At 40.1% G+C, this 22,326-nt stretch overlaps 1 protein-coding gene across 1 annotated transcript in view; it reads left to right on the top strand.

The window, feature by feature from the left end:
* SLC9A9 (solute carrier family 9 member A9) overlaps window positions 1-22,326 on the top strand; it is a 640,928-nt gene that overhangs the window by 10,603 nt on the left and 607,999 nt on the right. The window contains exon 2 of the mRNA XM_040234268.1: window positions 9,922-10,124. Within this exon, the coding sequence (XP_040090202.1) occupies window positions 9,922-10,124 (203 nt within the window). The remainder of the gene's footprint in view (window positions 1-9,921; window positions 10,125-22,326) is intronic.

Here is a 22,326-nt window from a genome sequence, read left to right as displayed (position 1 = left end):
TTCTTTTAGTCCTTTGAATTTAGGAGGTTGGTGGGAGGGCAGAGAAAGAACAAAAGCCCTAAATAACAGAATGCACTATGTATTTTTACTTTTGGTCCCTTCCCTGACTAATCTAGCAGTGTAAAATTAAACTGCTAGAGGAAAATGTTAGGGAATGCATTTAGCATTTGAAACTCAAACCCACATCATCTCTGTAAATCAGTGTTCTGACAAAGACTTTGATAAGATGGCAAGTGAGTGAGTGAGTGAAGTCGCTCAGTCATATCCGACTCTTTGCGACCCCATGGACTGTAGCCTATCAGGCTCCTCCATCCATGGGATTTTCCAGGCAAGAGTGCTGGAGTGGATTGCCATTTCCTTCTCTAAGGGATCTTCCTGACAAGTGTAATACCACTTCCCTAATATCATCACTGTCCTAGGAGTGGCCTGGTGTCACCCATGTGAGCAGTATTGGTGCAGTGCAGAAACAAAGAACCTGGGGTCCAAGAAGGCCGCCTTCCTGGGTCAGGGATTTAGCGGCACTGGAAGGGCTGCCCGTCAGTGTACATTTTGGCCTGTTTACCTTTAGAAATCATACCACAGACCATTCAGTGTTTACATACATTTAAACTGATAAGATGGTAGAGGTGGATAAATACCAAATAAACAGTTAAGAATTGTGGAGATGCCATGTAATGTCTAATATTTGTGAATAGTATCTTACAGTTAAATGGTATCCACTGATTTGACTGCCTTAAAATATTGATCACATCCTTTCCTTCTTCATCTCCACATTTAGATCCCTAGTCCATACATATTTGTTTTAATCTGAGTGATTAAAATAACATCTTACATTCCCTGCCTTAAAGAGTCTCCTGCTGTAAAAAGTCTTAAGATTGGTAAAGAACATTCTTTCTTCCTTGGGCTTTATTTTATTCCAGTCATCTTGAAATTCCTCTACTCAAATTCCTTTGCTAAATTCTTTTTCACATGAATATACACTACTTCTGATGTTAACTTTCTCTGCAGTTGCCCACTGTATCTCATTTCTCTTTTGTCTCTTTGGATGATTGTCTCCAAATGCTCTTTCACTTGCTCCAAAACAGAGCAAATCTGCCTCCCTCAAAGGGGGTTACCCTGCCTTTCCTCAGGATCTTCTTGGCAACCGTCTCTCCTTCTTGAACAACCTCTGTTTCTCAGTTGTGCTGGGGCCCTTGGTCTCAGGTGCCTTAGTAGGCCACCCCAGCTGCTCCAGGGTCCTGATTAGGACCCTGCTCGTTGATTTCCATGGGTTTCTCCCTAAAAATGTCTGCACCCTCTTCTCTACCTGGCAAACCCTATGCATCCTTAAGAACCTTTTCTGTAAGGCCTTCCTTAATGCTTTCATGGGGCAGAGTTAGGGTTCCTGGGATCTTCTATATTCACTTAAAAGTTATGTCTGTTAGCATGTATTCAGCTGTGTAGTCACAGAAATCCTGACTCAAACACCCTTAAGCAGTGTGGTCATTTATTATCTCACATAGCTGAAGTCTAGAGGAGAGTAATCTTCAGAGCTGGTTGACTCAGCAGCCTGCTATTGTTTTCAAGGACCCAGGTTCTTTCCTTTACTCTGCTATTCCTAGTGCTGACTTCAATGTCAGAGTGAGGGTGAGGTGGACATGGCAGTTTCTACTGTCCTAACCAGGCCCAATAACAGTCTGAGGAAGAAGACAACTTATCTCTCTTCTGCCTCTCTCTTAGGATGACAGAGCTTTTCTAGGAGGCCTCCTAGCAAGCTTCCCTTCACATCTTACTGACTGAAATAGAGTCGCATGCCTTCTAGTACCAGTGGCTCAGATAGACAAGTATCCCGCTGCAATGCAGGCAATCTCCAGGTTCAATCCCTGGGTCAGGAAGCTCCTCTAGAGAAGCAAATGGCTACCCACTCACTCCAGTATTCTTGCCTGGAGAATCCCATGGACAGAGGAGCCTGAGGGAATTGTCCATGGGGTTGCAAAGACTCAGACATGACTGAGCTACTCACACAGTTTCCATGGTGGCTCAGCAGTAAAGAATCTGCCTGCAGTGCAGAAAATGTAGGTCTGATCCCTGGGTTGGAAAGATCCCCCAGAGGAGGAATTGGCAATCCAGTATCCTTGCTGGGTAAATTCCATGGCCAGAGGAATCTGGCAGGCTACAATCCATAGAGTCACAAAGAGTTGGACACAACTGAGCAACTGAACACATATTGAATGGAAACACCCATGGAACTGACAGAGAGGTCAGCTTACCCTGAGCATGTGTGGGAAGGAATGGTTAGCGGAACAAATCAGGGTTTTATTGGGATAAAGGGGAGATGGATATGAGTTGTCAGTCAACAATATCTGATAACCCTGATCAAGTTGAAATATATTATACACCTTAAAGATTCATCTTTTCTTGTAGGGGGCAATACTTCTTTTATCTAGATTATTCTTAGAAGCCACTCAGTACATAGAGTGAAAGAAATATAAAACTCGATTCTTCTTTAGCCTTCATGTATTAACTGCATTTTATTTAGGCTCCTAAATTCTCTCCAATATCTTGTGGCATTGAAATATACCTGTGTAAAGCAGTTCTATATCCAGTTTTTTAAGGAATTGCCACACTTTTCTCCATAGTGGCTGTACTAGTTTGCATTCCCACCAACAGTTTAAGAGGGTCCCCTTTTCTCCACACCCTCTCCAGCATTTATTGCTTGTAGACTTTTGGATCGCAGCCATTCTGACTGGTGTGAAATGGTACTTCATTGTGGTTTTGATTTGCATTTCTCTGATAGTGATGTTGAGCATCTTTCATGTGTTTGTTAGCCATCTGTATGTCTTCTTTGGAGAAATGTCTGCTTAGTTCTTTGGCCCATTTTTTGATTGGGTTGTTTATTTTTCTGGAATTGAGCTGCAGGAGTTGCTTGTATATTTTTGAGATTAGTCGTTTGTCAGTTGCTTCATTTGCTATTATTTTCTCCCATTCTGAAGGCTGTCTTTTCACCTTGCTTAGAGTTTCCTTTGTTGTGCAGAAGCTTTTAATTTTAATTAGGTCCCATTTGTTTATTTTTGCTTTTATTTCCAATATTCTGGGAGGTGGGTCATAGAGGATCCTGCTGTGACTTATGTCGGAGATGGTTTTGCCTATGTTCTCCTCTAGGAGTTTTATAATTTCTGGTCTTATGTTTGGATCTTTAATCCATTTTGAGTTTATTTTTGTGTATGGTGTTAGAAAGTGTTCGAGTTTCATTCTTTTACAAGTGGTTGACCAGTTTTCCCAGCACCACTTGTTAAAGAGATTGTTTTTTCTCCACTGTATATTCTTGCCTCCTTTGTCAAAGATAAGGTGTCCATAGGTGCATGAATTTATCTCTGGGCTTTCTATTTTGTTCCATTGATCTATATTTCTGTCTCTGTGCCAGTACCATATAGTCTTGATGACTGTGGCTCTGTAGGAGAGCCTGAAGTCAGGCAGGTTGATTCCTTCTGTTCCCTTCTTCTTTTTCAAGATTGCTTTGGATATTCGAGGTTTTTTGTATTTCCATACAAATCTTGAAATTATTTGTTCTAGCTCTGAAAAATACCATTGGTAGCTTGATAGGGATTGCATTGAATCTGTAGATTGCTTTGGGTAGTATACTCATTTTCACTATATTGATTCTTAATCCCACTGCTGGGCATACACACCGAGGAAACCAGAATTGAAAGAGACACGTGTACCCCAGTGTTCATCACAGCACTGTTTATAATAGCCAGGACATGTAAGCAACCTAGATGTCCATCAGCAGATGAATGGATAAGAAAGCTGTGGTACAGATACACAACGGAGTATTACTCAACCATTAAAAAGAATACATTTGAATCAGTTCTAATTAGGTGGATGAAACTGGAGCATACAGAGTGAAGTAAGCCAGAAAGAAAAACACCAATACAGTATACTAATGCATATATATGGAATTTAGAAAGATGGTGATGTTAACGCTGTATGTGAGACAGCAAAAGAGACGCAGATGTCTAGAACAGTCTTTTGGACTCTGTGGGAGAGGGCAAGGGTGGGATGATTTGGGAGAATGGCATTGAAATATGTATATTATCATATAAGAAACAAATCGCCAGTCCAGGTTCGATGCAGGATACAGGATGCTTGGGGCTGCTGCACTGGGATGACCCAGAGTGATGGTATGGGGAGGGAGGTGGGAGGGGGGTTCAGGATGGGGAACACGTGTACACCCAGGGCAGATTCATGTTGAGGTATGGCAAAACCAATACAATACTGTAAAGTAATTAGCCTCCGATTAAAATAAATAAATTTAAATTAAAAAAAAGAAATATACCTGTGTAGTTATCTGATTATCAGATGCATGTGTATAGTTGAGCTTGTTGCTTTATGTTACTCCAGAGAAGTACCACCCCTCAGTTCAGTTCAGTTCAGTTCAGTTCAGTCGCTCAGTCATGTCCGACTCTTTGCGACCCCATGAATCACAGCACGCCAGACCTCCCTGTTCATCACCAACTCCCGGAGTTCACTCAGACTCATGTCCATCGAGTCCGTGATGCCATCCAGCCATCTCATCCTCAGTCGTCCCTTTCTCCTCCTGCCCCCACTCCCTCCCAGCATCAGAGTCTTTTCCAATGAGAGTCTTTTTGCATGCAGAACAAGAATCTGAAGGGAGCCTGCAGTGTGTGCCATGTGGGTGACAGTGTGTGAACACAACTGTTGGTCTGAACATAGCCGAAGAGGTTTCAACATGTGATGTTTACAAAACCATTCTGTAATCCATTTCATTATATATAAATATAACCATTATATGTCAAAGTAAATCCTCATCCATATTTCTCTTAGAAAACACCCTTTAGGAGGGCATTTCAGCATCATGTAGAATGACTGTCAGTAAGATGCAGGGGAACTGTTTATGAAATGCAGGCTTAATATAAGAAGACACTTAGGAAAAACCTGTTGTACCTTCTTCTTACCAGAAATTAGGATCACAGAACTGGGCAAAAGATAGGATTAAAATATCTTAATATTGAATGATCAGGGCCATATTTTGTTCATTTTTATAACTCCTACAAGTCCTAGAGCAAGGCCTGTCTTGTCTATAGCATGAAAGCAGAAGGAGGGAAGAAGGGAGGGTTTTTTGTTGTTTTTTTTTTTTTTTCCCCATATTTTCAATGTGAAGAGTGGAGAGTCAGTTCAGAGAGATGAGGCTCACGTTTCTAAATGCTTCTCATTTTGAGTGCTCGTGAGGCTCTTTTTTCTCCTTCCCTCTGTTCTTCTCCCACAAATATCACCATGTCCACTGTATGTCAGGCATCTGCTATGAGAATTATACCACAAGCAAGCTCTGTAAGGATGGGAACATCATAGCATTTGGTGTGATGCTCCTCACATGTGACATTTTAAAATGCTGGTCCCTGACTGAATACATAAACTTAGAGGATCCTTTTCTTCTTGAATCCAAGGGAGTTTGTGATCTTAGAGAAAGCTGGGCTGTAACTGCCTAAAGTGTTTGGCATTTCAAGAGGGAAAAAAAAAGAGATGAGAAATAGCACAGCTTCTGCCCTAAACTGTCTCCTTGTCTAGTGGTGACAAAGCCAAAGTCTACATAGCAATGCTGAACAATATATGTCTTTATATAAAATTGGGCCCAAAAGGGTGTGGTTCAAACTGTAAGTATTCAAAGATTAGGGAACTTAGTACAGGCCATATCAGAGCCCAGGTATTCCTGCTGGGACTTGGGATACTCTTTGTTGGACTGTGAGTACTTTAGGGATGAGGACTGTTGTCCAGCTCTGACTTGGGGGTTTGTATGCTGCTTGAGCGAGGCCAGGGCTCACTTGAGAACAGGTTCCCACTGATGTCACACTAGTTACCGAGAAGCTCAGACTTGTAGACTCAGGGGATACATTTGGACTAGAGTTTCTGCTTGAAGAAGGTAATGCCACCAGCCAGCCAGGTGACAGAACTCAGCAAAGTGTCATACTTGTGAGGATAAACCTGGGACCAGGGCTGTGTGCACATGTGATGGTGCTATTGCTTTGCTGGGAGAGGCTGCCTTCTTTTCTCCCTGGGCAAGTGGGGTCAGCTTCATGACTTACCAAAGAGAGTGCTGGTTTGTATCTATAAATCATGGTAGATAGTCTCCTCTTTCCTTCTTCTGCATACAAGTGGCTGATACTTTCTTTATCCTGTATCTTTGTGGGGGTGTAAAAATGATCCCTTTTCATTAGCATTTTCTTCCTATTAGCAGTCCTTCTTTATCTGTCACCTACTCTCTTATAATACTGAGTAGGAGTACATTCACTCAAGACTCCACATTTGTGTCAACATACAGCTAAAGCTGTGAGTGATTTAGCTAAAGCTAAAATTGTGAAGCTCTGTGAGTAAGTAGTCTGGCCTCCAACATTAAGGATTTTCTAGTTGCTGCTACTGCACACAGATGGATGGATATGTTTGTTAACCAAGTTCATGGGGAAGCTGCAGCTCCTCCACTGATCCTTATCCTAGGCTAAGATGACTCCTCTCCACCCTTGGGGTAGGGGAGAAGGAAGGTCAGGGTCTTTTGTCTAGTGTGTTAATTTGAGTCTTCCAAGAGGCAGATGCTAGAAAGAGATTAGTTGTGCAAAAGATTTATTAGAGGAAATTCTTTTGAGGAAAAGAGGGGAAGGAGACTGAGGATGCTGGGCCAGCTGTCAGGCCTTGGTGCAGCCCCAACCAACTCCTGTGGAGAGAAGGAAGGACAGGAGGCTGGGGAGGAGAAGATTTAAGCTGCAGTGCAGTTTTAAAAAAGGTTTGACAAGGCTGTTACAGAGTCTTTGAGCCATGGTGGCCCTTCAGAAGCCTGCTTAGTGCCCCTGATGAGACAAGTCATTGGCTGATTTCTTAAGTTCCTCCAGTGTGCCTCTTCTCAAAGGCTGGAACCAGTAATGGCACAGAGGGCCAGGCACAGCCATTTAGGTTTTGATTCACTGTATGAATCTAACCACAGAAACCCAGGTCCTGAGAACTTGTTTTTATGACAAATTCTTGTTTTCCCTGCTTAGGAAAGAATGATGGACACTTCGTGTTTACTCCCTGTTATTGCACCGAAAGCACATTGCAAAAATAAAATGACTCACCCTTTGGGAATTTCAGACATTATCAACAATATAGTTTCTCTCTATTCAGGCGCACATAGTATCTTGTTTCCCTTCTATATTTCCCACTAAGCAGAAAGCTGAAGAGGTCATAGTATCATTCATGATACTTGCCAGGTAACATTTAGAGAATAAATTCTCCCTAAGATTTCACTAGAGTGTTGGAAAAGTGATATTCTTACGCAGGCATCCTAAGCCACGTGCAGTGTATATGATGTGTCTTCCCTCCTCTTTCCTGACTAGTTTTATTACAGTCATTTGACGCTGCACGTGGAAGGCTGCCCACTGCTCAACTCAAGGTCAAGTGCTCGTGGTGGTTACAAATCCATCACTTATTTTTTTCTTTCTAACAAAAGTTACCATTAAATATTTCTCACTATTATGGAGGAGTGGACCAAATAGCGAAGCAGGAATAAGTAAGATAAAAATATTCTTGACAGAAATCTGCTTTCATTCTCACCTCTCACTCTAGTTTTCTGCTTTATCGCCAGAGTGATGGCTCTTACATGAAAATCTGACTGTTTTACTGTCCTGCCTAAAATCTTACAACAGTTTCATATTACCGTTGGGTTAGAAATAAGAACTCCTTAGCAGGACAGAAGAGCCTCTTTATAACCTGGCCCCTGTAGTCTAGTTTCTCTCTCTTTTTCTCTTTCTCCCTCTCTTCCACTTATTCTCTTCTTACTCCGCTGCTGATTTCCTAAATCCATCAGATTTCTTAAGTTCCTTTGTATATATATATATATATATAGTATGTTGTTAGGTCATCCTAGTAACTGTTAACACAGAAGCACTCACATTTCAGTGAGTGCACAAGAGAAGTTCACTTTTCACTCACATAATGGTCTGGTGCAGGTTTTCCTGGCTCGTGGATGGCTTTCCCACACCTGCTGTCTCAGGGACTCAGGCTTCTTCTGTGTCGTGACTCTGTCCACCTATAGTACTGTTTTTTTCCCCTCCACGTCCATCTGATAGATGGATAAAGAGAAGGGAGAAAGCTCGCCTACTTCTTCAACACTTCTGTGGCACACATCAATTTTGCTTATAATCCATTGGTGAGAACCCATCCAAACTCAAGACAGCCAAAAACACAGTCTCTGGGTGAGCAGCCACTTCCTGACGACTATTCTACGCACTGGTGAATCAAAATCCTAGGGAACATTTAGTTGTCTCTGCTGTTACTCACGTGCTGCTACCCACATGTGCAGCCTGGATCCCAACTCATTCCCTGATTCAGCTCATCTGGACAAATCTTATGTGACCTTTTAAGATTCATCTAAAGCTTTGCATCATTCAAAGGGCTTTGGAATGTCTCCTCTCTATACTCATATAGCGCAGAATCCTTACCAGCTGTCATAGCACATGTCATGTTGTATTATAATTGTTTGCTTATGGATCTTCATTTCACAAACTTCAGCTCCTGTAGGACTGCGAACTGTATTTTTATTTTAAATCTATAAATGTCTGGCACAAAATATGTACCCAAATATGCACATTCATTTTATGTGTTATTAGATAAATGAAAGGCAATTAGATGACTTGATTCACAGAAGAATGGCAAAACCCCCAGCATTTGATTTTTTTAAAGAGTAAACTGTGGATTTGTCCTAAAACAAATACATCAGTTCTAATTTTAAACTGAGGAATGTGTACACCTCTAAAGTTTCTTTGCTTTTTTTGTTAATAAATCCATAATATTAAGAGAATTCACATTTATCAGATTACCGTGAGCATCTGAACAGTTTGTAAACCTAAAAGTCAAAGACTGTCACTTGAGTCCAACTCTTTGCTAAAGGAATATTGTGTCATTAAAATGTGTTTGGCTGCAGGTAAGGATAAACTTGATTTTAAATAGTTTTAAAAAAAATTAGAAAATGTGTTATGTCACATAATAAGAAGTCTAGAATTAGGGTAGGGCTTCCCAAGTGGCACAAGGGTAAAAAATCCTTCAGCCAATGCAGGAGACACGGGTTCAATCCCTGGGTGGGAAAGATCCCCTGGAGTAGGAACTGGCAACCCCTGCTAGTATTCTTGTCTGGGAAATCCCATGAACAGAGGAGCCTGGGGAGCTACAGTCCATGGGGTCGCAAAGAGTCGGACATGACTGAGCACCTGAATGCACACTCAGATCAGGCTCCGGGATAGGCTGATCCAGGGCGCAGTGAAGTTATGCAGGACCTAGGTTCTGTCTATATCTCAGTCCCACCATCCTGAGTGTTCTGACTGTGTCCCCTTAAGGTGACAAGATACCTGCCAGCAAAATGTGGAGAAATATATTGCCTTGATCATGTCCTGAGGGCGAGAGACAATAAGACTTGTCCCCTAACCATAGTTCATAAGGGCTGCCTACTAGTCTGATGGGGCTATCTCAGATATGTGCTGATTTGTGGACCAGAAACTTTCTCCAGGGGAATTCCATCTCCTGACTGATTAGATTACTCAGTATCTGTCACAGAGCCAAGGTTTTCTTGAAGCAATTGGATGGAAAAAAAGAGGTGGGTAGCTCTTCTCTCCAAAATCTGTGGGTCCATTAGGAGGGGCAAAAGGAGAGGTACGAAGTGTCCACTGCAAATATTGTAAGAATACAATCTTATTGACTCACAAAGAGTCAGACATGACTTAGTGACTGAACAACAAAAATCTAGTGAATTGGTGCCAGTGGAAGGGTAAACAATTTTCTAAGCCAGGTAATGATCCTTTCTCTTGCCACCTATATAAGTTCCAAACCGTATATTTGAAAACATAGAGTAATAAATATTTTAGATTACGTTCCTCCAGTACAGTTATTTATTCTTTATTTTAGGCCTCGTAATGGGATTAATTTTACGATATGCTACAGCACCAACTGATATTGAAAGTGGAACTGTATATGATTGTGGAAAACTGGTCTTCAGCCCATCAACTCTTCTGATTAATATCACTGATCAAGTTTATGAATATAAATACAAGAGAGAAATAAGCCAACACAACATCAATCCTCACCAAGGCAATGCTATACTTGAAAAGGTAAGGACACTTTCTATCTGGTCATATATTTTTGTTTTCCAGTGTAAATAATTGTGTCATATATAAGCCACCATAGAGAGTGCATTCACACACATACATATGCCCCTTTAAACACCATACTCATGGGGCAATTTCATTTACTAAGTGGTTAATGTCTTGATATGCTCTTATTGTAAGCTCAGTTGTCTGTATATTTCTTCTAGAAGTTGAGAAAGAGTGCTTCTTATTATAACTTGTTTTGCAAACCACAGTTACATTAGGGAAAAAGATAATAATAATAATTCAGCTGACTCTACCTTTAATGATACTTGATTCAAGTTTTCACATGTGTGTTTTAAGTGTCATTGCATATATATATTGTGGTTGTTGTATATGTTACCAGCTGGCTGCTAAGTTTAAATCTCCCTTAAGCCAAAGGGAAAATAAAGGAGAATGAAGGCATTTGCACTTGCAAACCTTGATCTAGAATGGCTGACTTTTAGCTGCCAACATAAAACACTGGCCTCTTTGCTGTTTATACATGCACTGACACACAGTCGTTCTTAAGAGATCTCGAATCCATCTGTTTAGTTAGAGAATCTTAGATTGAAAAAAGAAAAATTGTGAAGTTATTCACCTTCTAAAAATGGTTTTATTTTTGCAAATGTGTGAACTGCTTTGGTTATTGGAAGAGAGAATTTCTTTTGCTCTCAGGACTCTGGGTTAGAAAACAAGGAGGTGACCTTTTTGCTGCCCTGTGTGTGGATCAGTCTTTGTAATAAGTGAATTTGTGTTTAACAACACATATGCATGCTAAGAATCAGGATCTTGCGTGACTTCTTCTAGCTTCTTCTATGTCAGAACTGAGAACTTCCTTGAAATTATGGAAGTGCATTTTATCACTTTTATTCCATACAGATTTAGTTTTCTTTTAAAATACACTCCTCCCCTCCCCCCCGCCCTCCATTTTGAGAGATCTGGGGCAGAAGGGAAGATACATGACCTGCCCTTTTTCCTCATTCAAGAAGAGTAATTTTTAGTATTTTTTTTTCACACTATCTCCCAACTAGCAAATTTCTAGATTAACTTCCTCCTAGCACTTGGTACGGAGAAGGCGATGGCAGCCCACTCCAGTACTCTTGCCTGGAAAATCCCATGGATGGAGGAGCCTGGTAGGCTGCAGTCCATGGGGTTGCTAAGAGTCGGACACGACTGAGCGACTTCACTTTCACTTTTCACTTTCACGCATCGGAGAAGGAAATGGCAGCCCACTCCAGTGTTCTTGCCTGGAGAATCCCAGGGATGGGGGAGCCTGGTGGGCTGCCGTCTGTGGGGTCACACAGAGTTGGACATGACTGAAGCGACTTAGCAGCAGCAGCACTTGGTAAGGGCTCTGGAAAGTCAAACTGATTATAATACTAACCTAAATCATGCTTAGGGAAGTGAAGCAAAGCACAAGAAAGAAAATTAAATAATGTTTCTGAAGTAAACAGGACAACTTCTAGATCTTTGACTTTCTTGAGTGATCTCTTCTGAGAGATTCTTTCTATTCTTGTGAATAGTGGAAAATAATCTATCTTGAAATAAATAATTTTTTAAAGTGACCTTGTTAGCAGCATATGATTTAAATACCCTTGTCTGTTTTAATTTTCTTAGTACCAGAATTTAAGTTATTTCCCTTCTCACTCTCTTACTTGTTTTTATCTGCATTTCTAAGCAGCACTATTTCTTCAAGCAGATTTGAATCCCACCCCCCACAAAGGTGCTGATAATTATCTCTGTCATTATAGCAATTTGTTTTCTAACAAGGACTGCCTGCGAGCACCTGTTCAGAAATTCTGTTATGGTGTTACTGACATATTGGTTTTTATCAACAGCCAATTACAGTGTTTGCTTTTAAAAAATTAAGGCAAGAGATGGAGAAAAATATGGAGCCTTCTTGGTTTTTCCTGTTGGTTGGATTTTGAGTTCTCACATGAAATGCTGAATTGACTTTGAATGGTTCAAGTATTTTATAGACTAACTTCTAAAGCATGTGACTTATTGAATCACAATTAGCATTTGTTCCTCTGGACATTCCAGGCTGGCCATGGGCAGCTCAGTACCCAGGGTAAATCCCCAAGTCCCTTGCTGGTGGAACAAGGAGCATCTACTGATACACTTACCTTGTTAGACAACTTTAAGTAGAAACAATGTTTTTAATAAATGGCCAGAGTATATTTTAGCACATATTTGTTGCTTATGTGCTAATGTTGGGGGACCCTACTTAGACTGTGAAAATGAAATGCTCATAGTCTGTCTTTCTTACTGAGAATTCTCCACTGCATGCAATTATTCATATGAATCAAGAAATTGTTCAGTCTATGTCAGATGCAAAAGAATTCCAAAATGAGTCCAGTTTTTGAAAGGTTTAACATGGAGTTACAGAGGTAACATGGAATAATGGGGGAAAAATTCAGGACCAGAAAGACCTGTCATCTATCTTTAGTTCTTTGAACTTCCTAAGCTCCAACTTTCTTATTTGTAAGGTGGGTAGATTAGAACTATTTTGTAGGTTGTTTCAATGTTTAAGTGAGATGATGTATAGAAAGTGCCTGACTGCCATAGGCCTTTTATACTGCGTGGCTCTCACTGCCTTGTTATACTTCTAATTCCACCACCAATACCATCACCACTGCATGACCTTAAGACCAGTGCTACCATTGCTACTTCTAGATAGTATTTGATTGCTTAATGTATTCCAGCGATTAATGGAATATATGTTTTTCCTCATTTATTTAATATCTTTGGGGGAGATAATACCAACATATAATATATGTTAGTGTATGTTTCAGTTCTAAATTATATAGACTATGAGTTTCTTAAAACTTTACAGATTAGTTGTCATAGATCTTTGAGGTTGTTAGGGAGGCTTCCTGGAGGAGGTGCCACTTGAGAGGGCTTTCAAAGGTGGGTGTGGCTTGGATAGGCAGCAGGATTGAGTTCAGAAAGATCTGGGCAGGATTGGAGGATGAGGCTGCAGGAAGTGGTTAACTAGGTGAGAAGGGAAGAGGGCCTCATGGATTCTTTGGGTCAATAGAATCTGCTTGATTTATAGGAAGACCGTGAAGAGAAGAATCTAAGATTCCAGGGTTTCAGGCCCGGCTGGGAGAATATGAGGGTCCCAGGATAGTGGGAAGGGAGAGAAAGATTTGTGGAAGAGGGTGGGTGAAAATGACCTGTGGATCTGCAATTAGAGAGAGATCATCTAATTCAGAGCAAGAAAAAGGCCTGATTTCATTATGTTGAACTCCATCATTTAATAGATAAGTAAATGAACTTGAGCACTAAAGTTGATTTAGTGCTTTACTCGGTGATTTTCAAATTTGTCTGAAATTTGGAATCACTGGAAGCTTCAAAAAATTCTGCTGCTTGTATTCTGTCCCTGGAGCTGGTGATTTTACTGGTTTGGGGTGTAGCCTGAGCATTGGAAATTTTGGAAGATCACCAGATGAATCTAATGCACAGGCAAGTTTTGGAACCACTTATTTAGGTTCTATGTTATGTTTGGGTGAATATAGAGAGGAAATAAATGCCACGTTTCTGCTGCTTCTCACTTCCACTGCTGCAGATCTAACAGCACTTTTCTCACTTCAGGACTTCTACACATGTTGTTCTTAGCATATGTTGTCTAAATTGGTCTTACTTCTGCTCTTTGGATGTCAGGCTACTTCCTATTCCTGGAATCTTGAAATGCCATCTCTTCAGAGAGGGCTTGTCCTGTGATTTTCTCACATTGCATCCCCTCTCTCTCTCTTGCCCTCTCTTTTGTTTCAAAGTACTTTTAGTACCATCTGAAATTTTATATGCATTTTCTTGCCTATTAATTATAATTCTTACATCATTTGATGTCACCTAGACTGTATACTTCACAAAGCAGGGTCCATGCCTTTTTTTATTGACCAATGTGTCCCCAAAGCCTACCATAGAGCCCAGTGCATACTGCTGCTAAATAAATAGTTTGTGAATGAATGAATGGATGGAAGAATCTGAGTGCTTGGTAGAGTATATATAGCTGGAATATTTGGAAGATATCATCTTGGAGTTGGTAGGAGAATGTCCTAGACACTTAATGGTTGAAGAGACTAAGATATTATATAATCCTAGTTGTGTTCGTATAGATATAAATTCATATACAGAGAAATTACATGGTGGGCCCAGGGTCCCAGTAAATATATTACTGGTCAGAGGCAGAACTGAGGCCCTTAGGACTTTACTCTGAGTACTGAGTAGTTTATCAAATTGCATACCACTGGACAGGCTCCAGAGTGGCCTTGTGGACAGAGAAGGGCTGAGGCCTGAACAATCTTACTTTGAGATGCGTAGGGGGAGATGAGGGCCAGTACTGGAAAGGGAAGATTTACAGAATTGCAGAAATAGGTCTAGCACCAGGGTGTCACAGAAGCCATTGGTGTGGCTCCACTGGGTCCTTTTTCTTTGTGGTACAGATTAAAAGGAGTACTTGGCCTTTGTTTCTAAAAGTTACAGGATGAGGAAATGAGTTTTACTCTCAGAATGCAGTTTAGGGGCTTGGATGAAATTTCTGACTTCAGGCTTTGAAGAGGCTGGAATAAATTCCTGTGCTATATAATCATCTCTTGGAATACCAATAAAAGCACATGTATTTCTGGGATGGTTAGGCCTTGACGTGCTTGGAAACAGCACTGGGCTTGATGGCTCCCTGGGTTTCTTCCAATAATATGGTATAAAACTGGAAAATAGGAGAGCTGTTGGCATCTATATAAGCAGCAATGTACTGTGCTTTCATACCACATTGTAAACATATAAAATTTTTAAGAATTACCATATGCCAAGCTTCTTTTGTTCATGCTCAATACAGATAAAAGTGTAGAGAAGAAAAAATATTTTCACTTAAAGATGTGTGAGAACAGTATTTTTCTATATATTACGAGCAGGTGATGATCTCAAAACAACCTTCTGAGAGACTAAAACTAGAATTATGTTGATTTATATCTATTCGGTTGACATTTCCAGAACTATTTGTCAAATTGTTCTGTGGATCCACTATATCCTTTAGTAATTTTAACTGAGTGGGGCCTATATTCTATTACATAATATCTTTACAGACATTAATTTGTTACAAAATATTTAGGAATACAAAAATGTCTACTAAGTATTTTCTGAATTTAATATCAATAGGAAGTTAAAACTTGTTTTTGAAAAAAGAACTTTCTCTGTCATTCATTCCTTCAACACAAATGAACTGATTTCCATCAGTTTTGATTCTAAATAGGAATGATCTCAAGGAGTTTATTAGTAAATCTGGGGGAAATGCAGCATATGAATAAGTGAATAAATATACCACAAGACAGCTAGCTATCAAAGGAGTGGGTCAAATACCATAGACGTTCAGAGGGGGTGACATTATTTCTTGTTAGGGTGATAGGCTAAGCACCGAAGAATTTATACTTTCGAACTGTGGTGTTGAAGAAGACTCTTGAGAGTCCCTTGGACTGCAAGGAGATCAACCCAGTCAATCCTAAAGGAAATTAACCCTGAATATTCATTGGAAAGACTGATGCTGAAGCTCCAATACTTTGGCCACCTGATGCGAAGAGCTAACTCATTAGAAAAGACCCTGATGCTGGGAAAGATTGAAGGCAGGAAGAGAAGGGGATGACGGAGGATGAGATGGTTGGATGACATTACTGATGCAATTGACATGAGTTTGAGCAAGCTCTGGGAGATGGTGAAGGATAGGGAAGCCTGGCATGCTGCAATCCATGGTGTCACAGAGTCGGACATGACTGAGTGACCGAACAACAACAAGGGGTGATAGGAATGATTTTGAGGAAAAATAGCTGATTGACTCTGGTAGTGATATATGTAGTGTTTGGAGGTTGGAGAGTCATTCCAAGCATGGGTAGAAAGTCATTTCTGAGAAAGTCATTTCTAAGTTGTTGAAGTATGGAAGATCAATGAAACAGGGTGGGATAAGGGCAGAGTCTGGCTACAGAATCACTTAAATTCCAGGCTGAGTAATGCCCACTGTATTTGTAGTCAGTGGAAGAGTGCAGTGTTGACAAAAGCAAAGAGATAGTTAGGCTGCTGTGTACAAGGTAGAGAGTGAAAGCAGAGGAATGGCTAAGTTTTAAGATCAAATAGTAACCGAGGAGCAGATAGAAGAGAAACAAGGAAGGAAGACACTGTAAAGTTTAGATTAGTTGGGCATGAGGAGAAAGGATGAAGAGCTAATTCTGCTGCTGTGTCTTGTGGGTTCATAGAAAATTGCAGGACAGAAGTGGGTACCTTAGAAGTTAAAGGAAGGAGCTGTTTTATAGTGAAAAATCACAAATATGGTTTAAAACTATGATGAATGAATCAATCAATCTCATTTATTTATTTTTCATTGATTTAACACATTATGTTTTTCTACATTGAGTTGGAAAGGTCAGCAGACCGTTTGGCTAGAAAAGTCTTGCAGACCTAGTAGATTTTCAAAAAGTTGTCAGCACAGTTAAATTTATACTTCCTATAATTTATAAATCAGTTGACTGTAGTGTGAAAAGTCAAAGGAAACCCCAGTGAAAAGTTTGCCAAGCCTTCACTTCCTGCGTGACAAATGACACTATCATTTGGTAAAGAAAGTTATTTTAGGGCAAGTTAAACTACCAAGCAATCTGTCTTGTCTATTGTTTCAATAAAGAGAATTGTCAGGCAAATAGGTCACACTGAAGCTATTATCAATTGTGTTGATAGTACTGTGTATTTTTGAGATATTTTAAGGAAGTCCTTATAGCAGTAATATAACAGTAATTATATAACCTTATAAAATTATATGACCTTTTAACAGTAATTATATGACTTTAAAAAATAACTTTGTATGTGTAGTATTAAAACATCAGTGTCTGATTTTTTTCCTCACTGTCCAACTTTTTTTGAAGATCATTTTGACCGTTTGTGGTTCAGAGTCTTAATTCTCACATATTTATTTGTAAACTATTTCTGTTCTTTCCAGTCTTCCTTTTCACTTGACTATTCTGGCTGCAGAGTCCAGAAGGCAAAACTCTTCTGCTAACAGGAACAGCTTGATCAGAAGGAGTCATTAGACCATGAGATAATATGTGCACTTAGTGCTGGGACACTTTGGGGGAGGATGAAGAAAAGACAGGAAAGGAATGTCTAAAACTGTTTTAGCCACAATGAGAGAAGCAAGTGTCACGATAAATCAGCACCTGGGGTTTGGGGAAACACTTATAGAATACTATCAATTATTTCTCCACTCTGTAGAGATCGGGGGTTCATGATGTATGTTTCTCTATCATCACCAGTCTTGATTCTTACACATGAGATGGTCTCAGGGAATCTCAAGTTTGGCAGTGCATGGGATGAGTCTCTTTGGATAGACTTAGATATTTTTATCATAAACCTTCCTTAAGAGATCTATTGTTAACAAAGAAACCTAACATTTTTAATTCGTTTTATCTATTTTCTTCCACCTTTGTTCAACTTTCTTTGTAGAATTTTGGCCTGAAGACTCAGTATTCCATTAAACTTTTTCCAGTTCTATTGAGATAAATTAACATATAAGATTATGTTAGTTTAACATAATGATTTTATATAGCTACATAGATATCTATAGGGCTTCCTGGGTGGTGCTAGTGGTAAAGAACTCATCTGCCAATGCAGGAGATCTAAGAGACAGGAGTTAATCCCCTGGAGAAGGAAATGGCAACCCACTCCAATATTCTTGCCTGGGAAATGCCATGGACAGAGGAGCCTGGTGGGTTACAGTCCACAGGGTCACAAAGATTTGGACACAACTGGAGGGACTTAGCGTGCACGCACGCATGCATATATATCTATGTATGTGTCAAATGCAAAATGATTAGCACAATAAGTTTAGTTAACCTTCATCAATTCATGTAATTACAGATTTTTTGTCTTCAGAACTTTTAAGTTCTTAGCAACTTTTGAATATACAATACAATGTTATTAACTATAGTCACCATGCTGTACATTATATCCTCAGGATTTATTTATTTTATAACTGGGAATTTCTATCTTTTGACCACCTTCAACCATTTTTCCATCCCTCTTCTCTCACCTCTGGCAACAATCAATCTGCTCTCTGTTTCTATAGTTCTTTTTAGACTCCAAGTAAGTAAGATGATATAGTTTTGCCTTTCTCTATCTTATTTCACTTAGCATGATGTTCTCAAGTTCCATCTGTGTTGTTGCACATGGCAGAGTTTCCTGCTTTTGCATGGCTGAATAATTCTATTGCATGTTAATCCAATTATCTATCAATGGACACCGGTTATTTCCATGTCTTGGTTATTGTAAATAATGAGACAGTGAACAGAGGATTGCAGCTATCTCTACAAGATTGTAATTTCAACTTGGGGGGATATATTCTCAGAAGTGGGATTGCCGGATCATAATGGAGTCCTATTCTCTTTTTTGAGAAACCGCCGTACTGTTTTCCTTGCTGGCTGCACCAGTTTACTTTCCCATAAACAATGTGCAAGTGTTCCTTTTTCTGTTCCACATCCTGTGGAATAGAAAGGTAACACCTGTTACCTTTTGTCTTTTCTATGACAGGCATTTTAACAACTGTAAGATGATATCTCCTATTTCTTTGTGCTTCTGACTTGCATTTCCTTGATGATTAGTTCCATTTGGTTTTAATTTAGTCATTGAACAAACATTTTCTTTATTCATTTAGTCATTCAACAACTATTTATTGGACACTATTCATATGCTAAGTACTCGTTTTAAGTGATGCAGATACAATAGTGAACAAGCCAAAGCCCTCACTCTCATGGCCCTTAGATCCTAAGGGGGAGCTAGACAAGGTACAGTTCAGTATAAGTATTTATAATCTAATGTCAGGAGAAGACATGCACTATGAAGCCAGGTTAACAACATGAGAAGATGGCAAGAGAAGTATATTTAGATATGAGAAGCCCTCATTGAAAAGGTGAAGTTGGAGCCTAGAGCTGAATGAATTTGGGAGTAAGCCACACAGAGATCACAAAGAAGAGAACCAAACTAAATAATAGAAGATGTCTTTACTTTCTTGAGGTCAGTTTTTCCCTTTGCCAGTTCTTTGCTGTATTTTTCATGAATATCCAAGATCATTTTGTCTATAATAGAAGTTCTGGAAAAATTCTATTCATTGTGACTGAGAAAGGTGGAGGAGAAGTAGAGAGATGTCAGCTTGGAATGGGCAGTGAAAATACAGAAAATGCAGAAATAACAGGAACGTCATGCCTCCAAAGGCTGGCAGTCTTGACCTAACATCCAGGCCACTTTTGCAGTCTTGCCTTCAGAATGCATAGTCCAGATATGAAGGAGTTGTTTTGTGACAGTTTAGTTGTAACTTGGAGCACTCTAAATGCGAGATTAGTAATTACCCTTGTTGTTTAGTTGCGAAGTCGAGTCTGACTCTTTTGTGACCTCATGGACTGTAGCCCACCAGGCTCCTCTGTCCATGGGATTTCCCAAGCAAGAATACCAGAGTGGGTTGCCATTTCCTTCTCCAGGGGATCTTCCTGACCCAGTAATTGAACCCATGTCTCCTGCATTATCAGGCAGGTTCTTTACCATTGAGCCACCAGGGAAGCCCAAGAATAACCCTAGACAGCTCTGTTAGAGTTTGGATTAAGTCTTTGCCACCTGGAATGCAGCTTGGCTTTTTTACACGGTGGTATGGACGCAGCACTCAAAAATCCTTCTGACTTCCTTTCTTATTCTTCACAGATCATCACACATCTTCACTCAGTGTTCTAAGGAGGCTGACTACTGGGACATTTATTTGTGGCATGATTGAATTCCAACCAGATGTCCAATTTTATTTCTTAACAAAAAACCTAGCTATTCAAATAATGTAAAAGCTGCTGGTGGCAGTGATCTCTTGGATGTCATGTGATTAGAGCACAGATTGTACTGATATCTCTCACACTCACTCTTGGTTGGCAAAGAAAATGAGTCATGTGAAAGTGTATGAGTAGGATGAACACTGGCATTGGTGAACTTCCTAATGTGACAAAACTTGATAAGAGGAGAGTGGCTATGGAGTAAAGGGAAAGCGTCTCAGGTTCTGGACTTTGAGCCCAAGAAAGTATCCCTGACCACCGTGGGGAGAAACAACTGATATGCCCACCCATCTCCCAATCACTCCTTCCTCCCGACTGATGCCTGGTTTTGGACCATCAGAAAGGACTTAGTGGCATCACAGACACCTTTTTAGGAACGACAGGAGCCAGCATGGCAGGCCACAGCATGGACTAGCATTTTGGGATGTTGAGTAGCCATCCACTTAGATGTCAATGTTCCCTGGTAGCTCAGATGGTAAAGAATCTGCCTATAGTGCAGGAGACCAGATTCGATCCCTGGGTCAGGAGGATCCCCTGAAGAAGGGAATGGCTACCCATTCAAAGGATAGGTTTCCAAAGTTATTTTAGGGGGTTGTGGGTGACTGAGGGCTCTAAAGCTATTCTTTTTCCTTGTCCTACTCGGTTCAAGATCATGGTGAAACATGTTCCATGAGAGGCAATCTTTAAAAACCGACTTCAAACTTGTTATTTGACAATATTTTCTGTATTTACTAATGTTTTATATTTATTGTGTGTCACTTCCCTCGTGGCTCAGATGGTAAAGCATCTGTCTACAATGCGGGAGACCCGGGTTCGATCCCTGGGTTGAGAAGATCCCCTGGAGAAGGAAATGGCAATCCATTCCAGGACTATTGCCTGGAAAATCCCATGGACAGAGGAGCCTGGTAGGCTACAGTCCATGGGGGTCGCAAAGAGTTGGACACGAATGAGCGATTTCACTCACTCACTCACTATCTCAGAACAAAATATTCCTCATAAGTGACCTTTCCAAAAAGCCCCCAAATATTATTCTTTTAAATATCAACACATACATGATAGGAACTGGCATGTATGAGACAGCATAATATCGTAAGAGCCCCATTCTGCAATCAAAATACTTGGGTTTAAACCTCTGGTCTACCTTTAACCTGCTGGGTGATCTTCAGCATCTGACTTAATCCTTGATGCCTTTGTTTTGTCAAATGAGGCAGTACTAGTACCAACCTCAAAAAGTTATTATGAGAACTAAATGAAATAATTCATATAACCAGCTAATGTGCTTTAGCATTAATAAATCCTCAGTAAATATTACTTGTTATTATTGAGCATCAGGTACTTGCCAAGTAATTTAAAACACTGATTTCCAAACTTTGATATGTGCATCAGTTAAACTATTGAGGATGTGTACCTTATATTTGCCCATTTATTTGTAAATGATATGCAAGTGCTATTGTACAATTTATTGTGAATATTATAAAGTGAAAGTGTTAGTCACTCAGTCATGTCTGACTCTTTATGACTCCATGGTCTGTAGCCCACCAGGCTCCTCTGTCCATGGAATTCTCCAGGCAAGCATACTGGAGTGGGTAGCCATTTCCTTCTCCAGGCAATCTTCCCAACTCAAGGACTGAACCCCATCTCCTGCATTACATTCAGATTCTTTACCATTAGCGCCACCTAGGAAGCTCAAGTAATATTGCTATGAGAAAAGGGTATCAAACTACAATTTTTCAAAGGATGAGAAAAAATATAAAAAGTTTTTTGCACACTTAAGTGGATCATCTGGTTCACTTCATAACATATGTACACCTCAACTTAAAGAGCAATAAACAGGTCATATTTTATTAAAATTTTATTTTTACTTTATTTTTGATATTTTTCTTGAAAAATTTTGCTCTTTTCTGAAAAATCTTACTGTATTCTGAGTCTCAGCAGCACCGATATGAACATGGGCTCTAGGCCTGAGGCAGGGATGCTTTTAGGGGTTGTTAGCTTTGTGGAAACATTCAGTCCCACCCCAGGAGACCCCACATTACTATACTTCATTATCTAGTTCTAGCATCTTAAGGCTCCAGCTGATATTCTCCCACTATATTTTAGCTTAGCTGTAAATTAATATTTATGTCTATGATGTTGGGTTACTGTCTATCTTCTCACTAGACTTCAGGAGGGCAGGGACCAGCTCTGTCCACGGTCCATTGTATTCCCAGCTCACAGCAGCGTGCCTGGCACCTGGCTGATACTCTGTGGACCCTGGCAAGTGAGTGGATGATATAATGAAGTATCCGTCTCTGCTCGTCAGTTGCTACTTCTCACTGCCACTTTGTCCTGTCTTTGCTGTT

This window comes from Oryx dammah, unplaced genomic scaffold (genome assembly GCF_014754425.2).
Source record: "Oryx dammah isolate SB20612 unplaced genomic scaffold, SCBI_Odam_1.1 HiC_scaffold_2, whole genome shotgun sequence".
Classification (NCBI taxonomy): Eukaryota; Metazoa; Chordata; class Mammalia; order Artiodactyla; family Bovidae; genus Oryx; species Oryx dammah.
The sequence above is the reverse complement of the archived record's forward strand: the minus strand, read 5'-3'. Positions and strand labels throughout refer to the sequence as shown.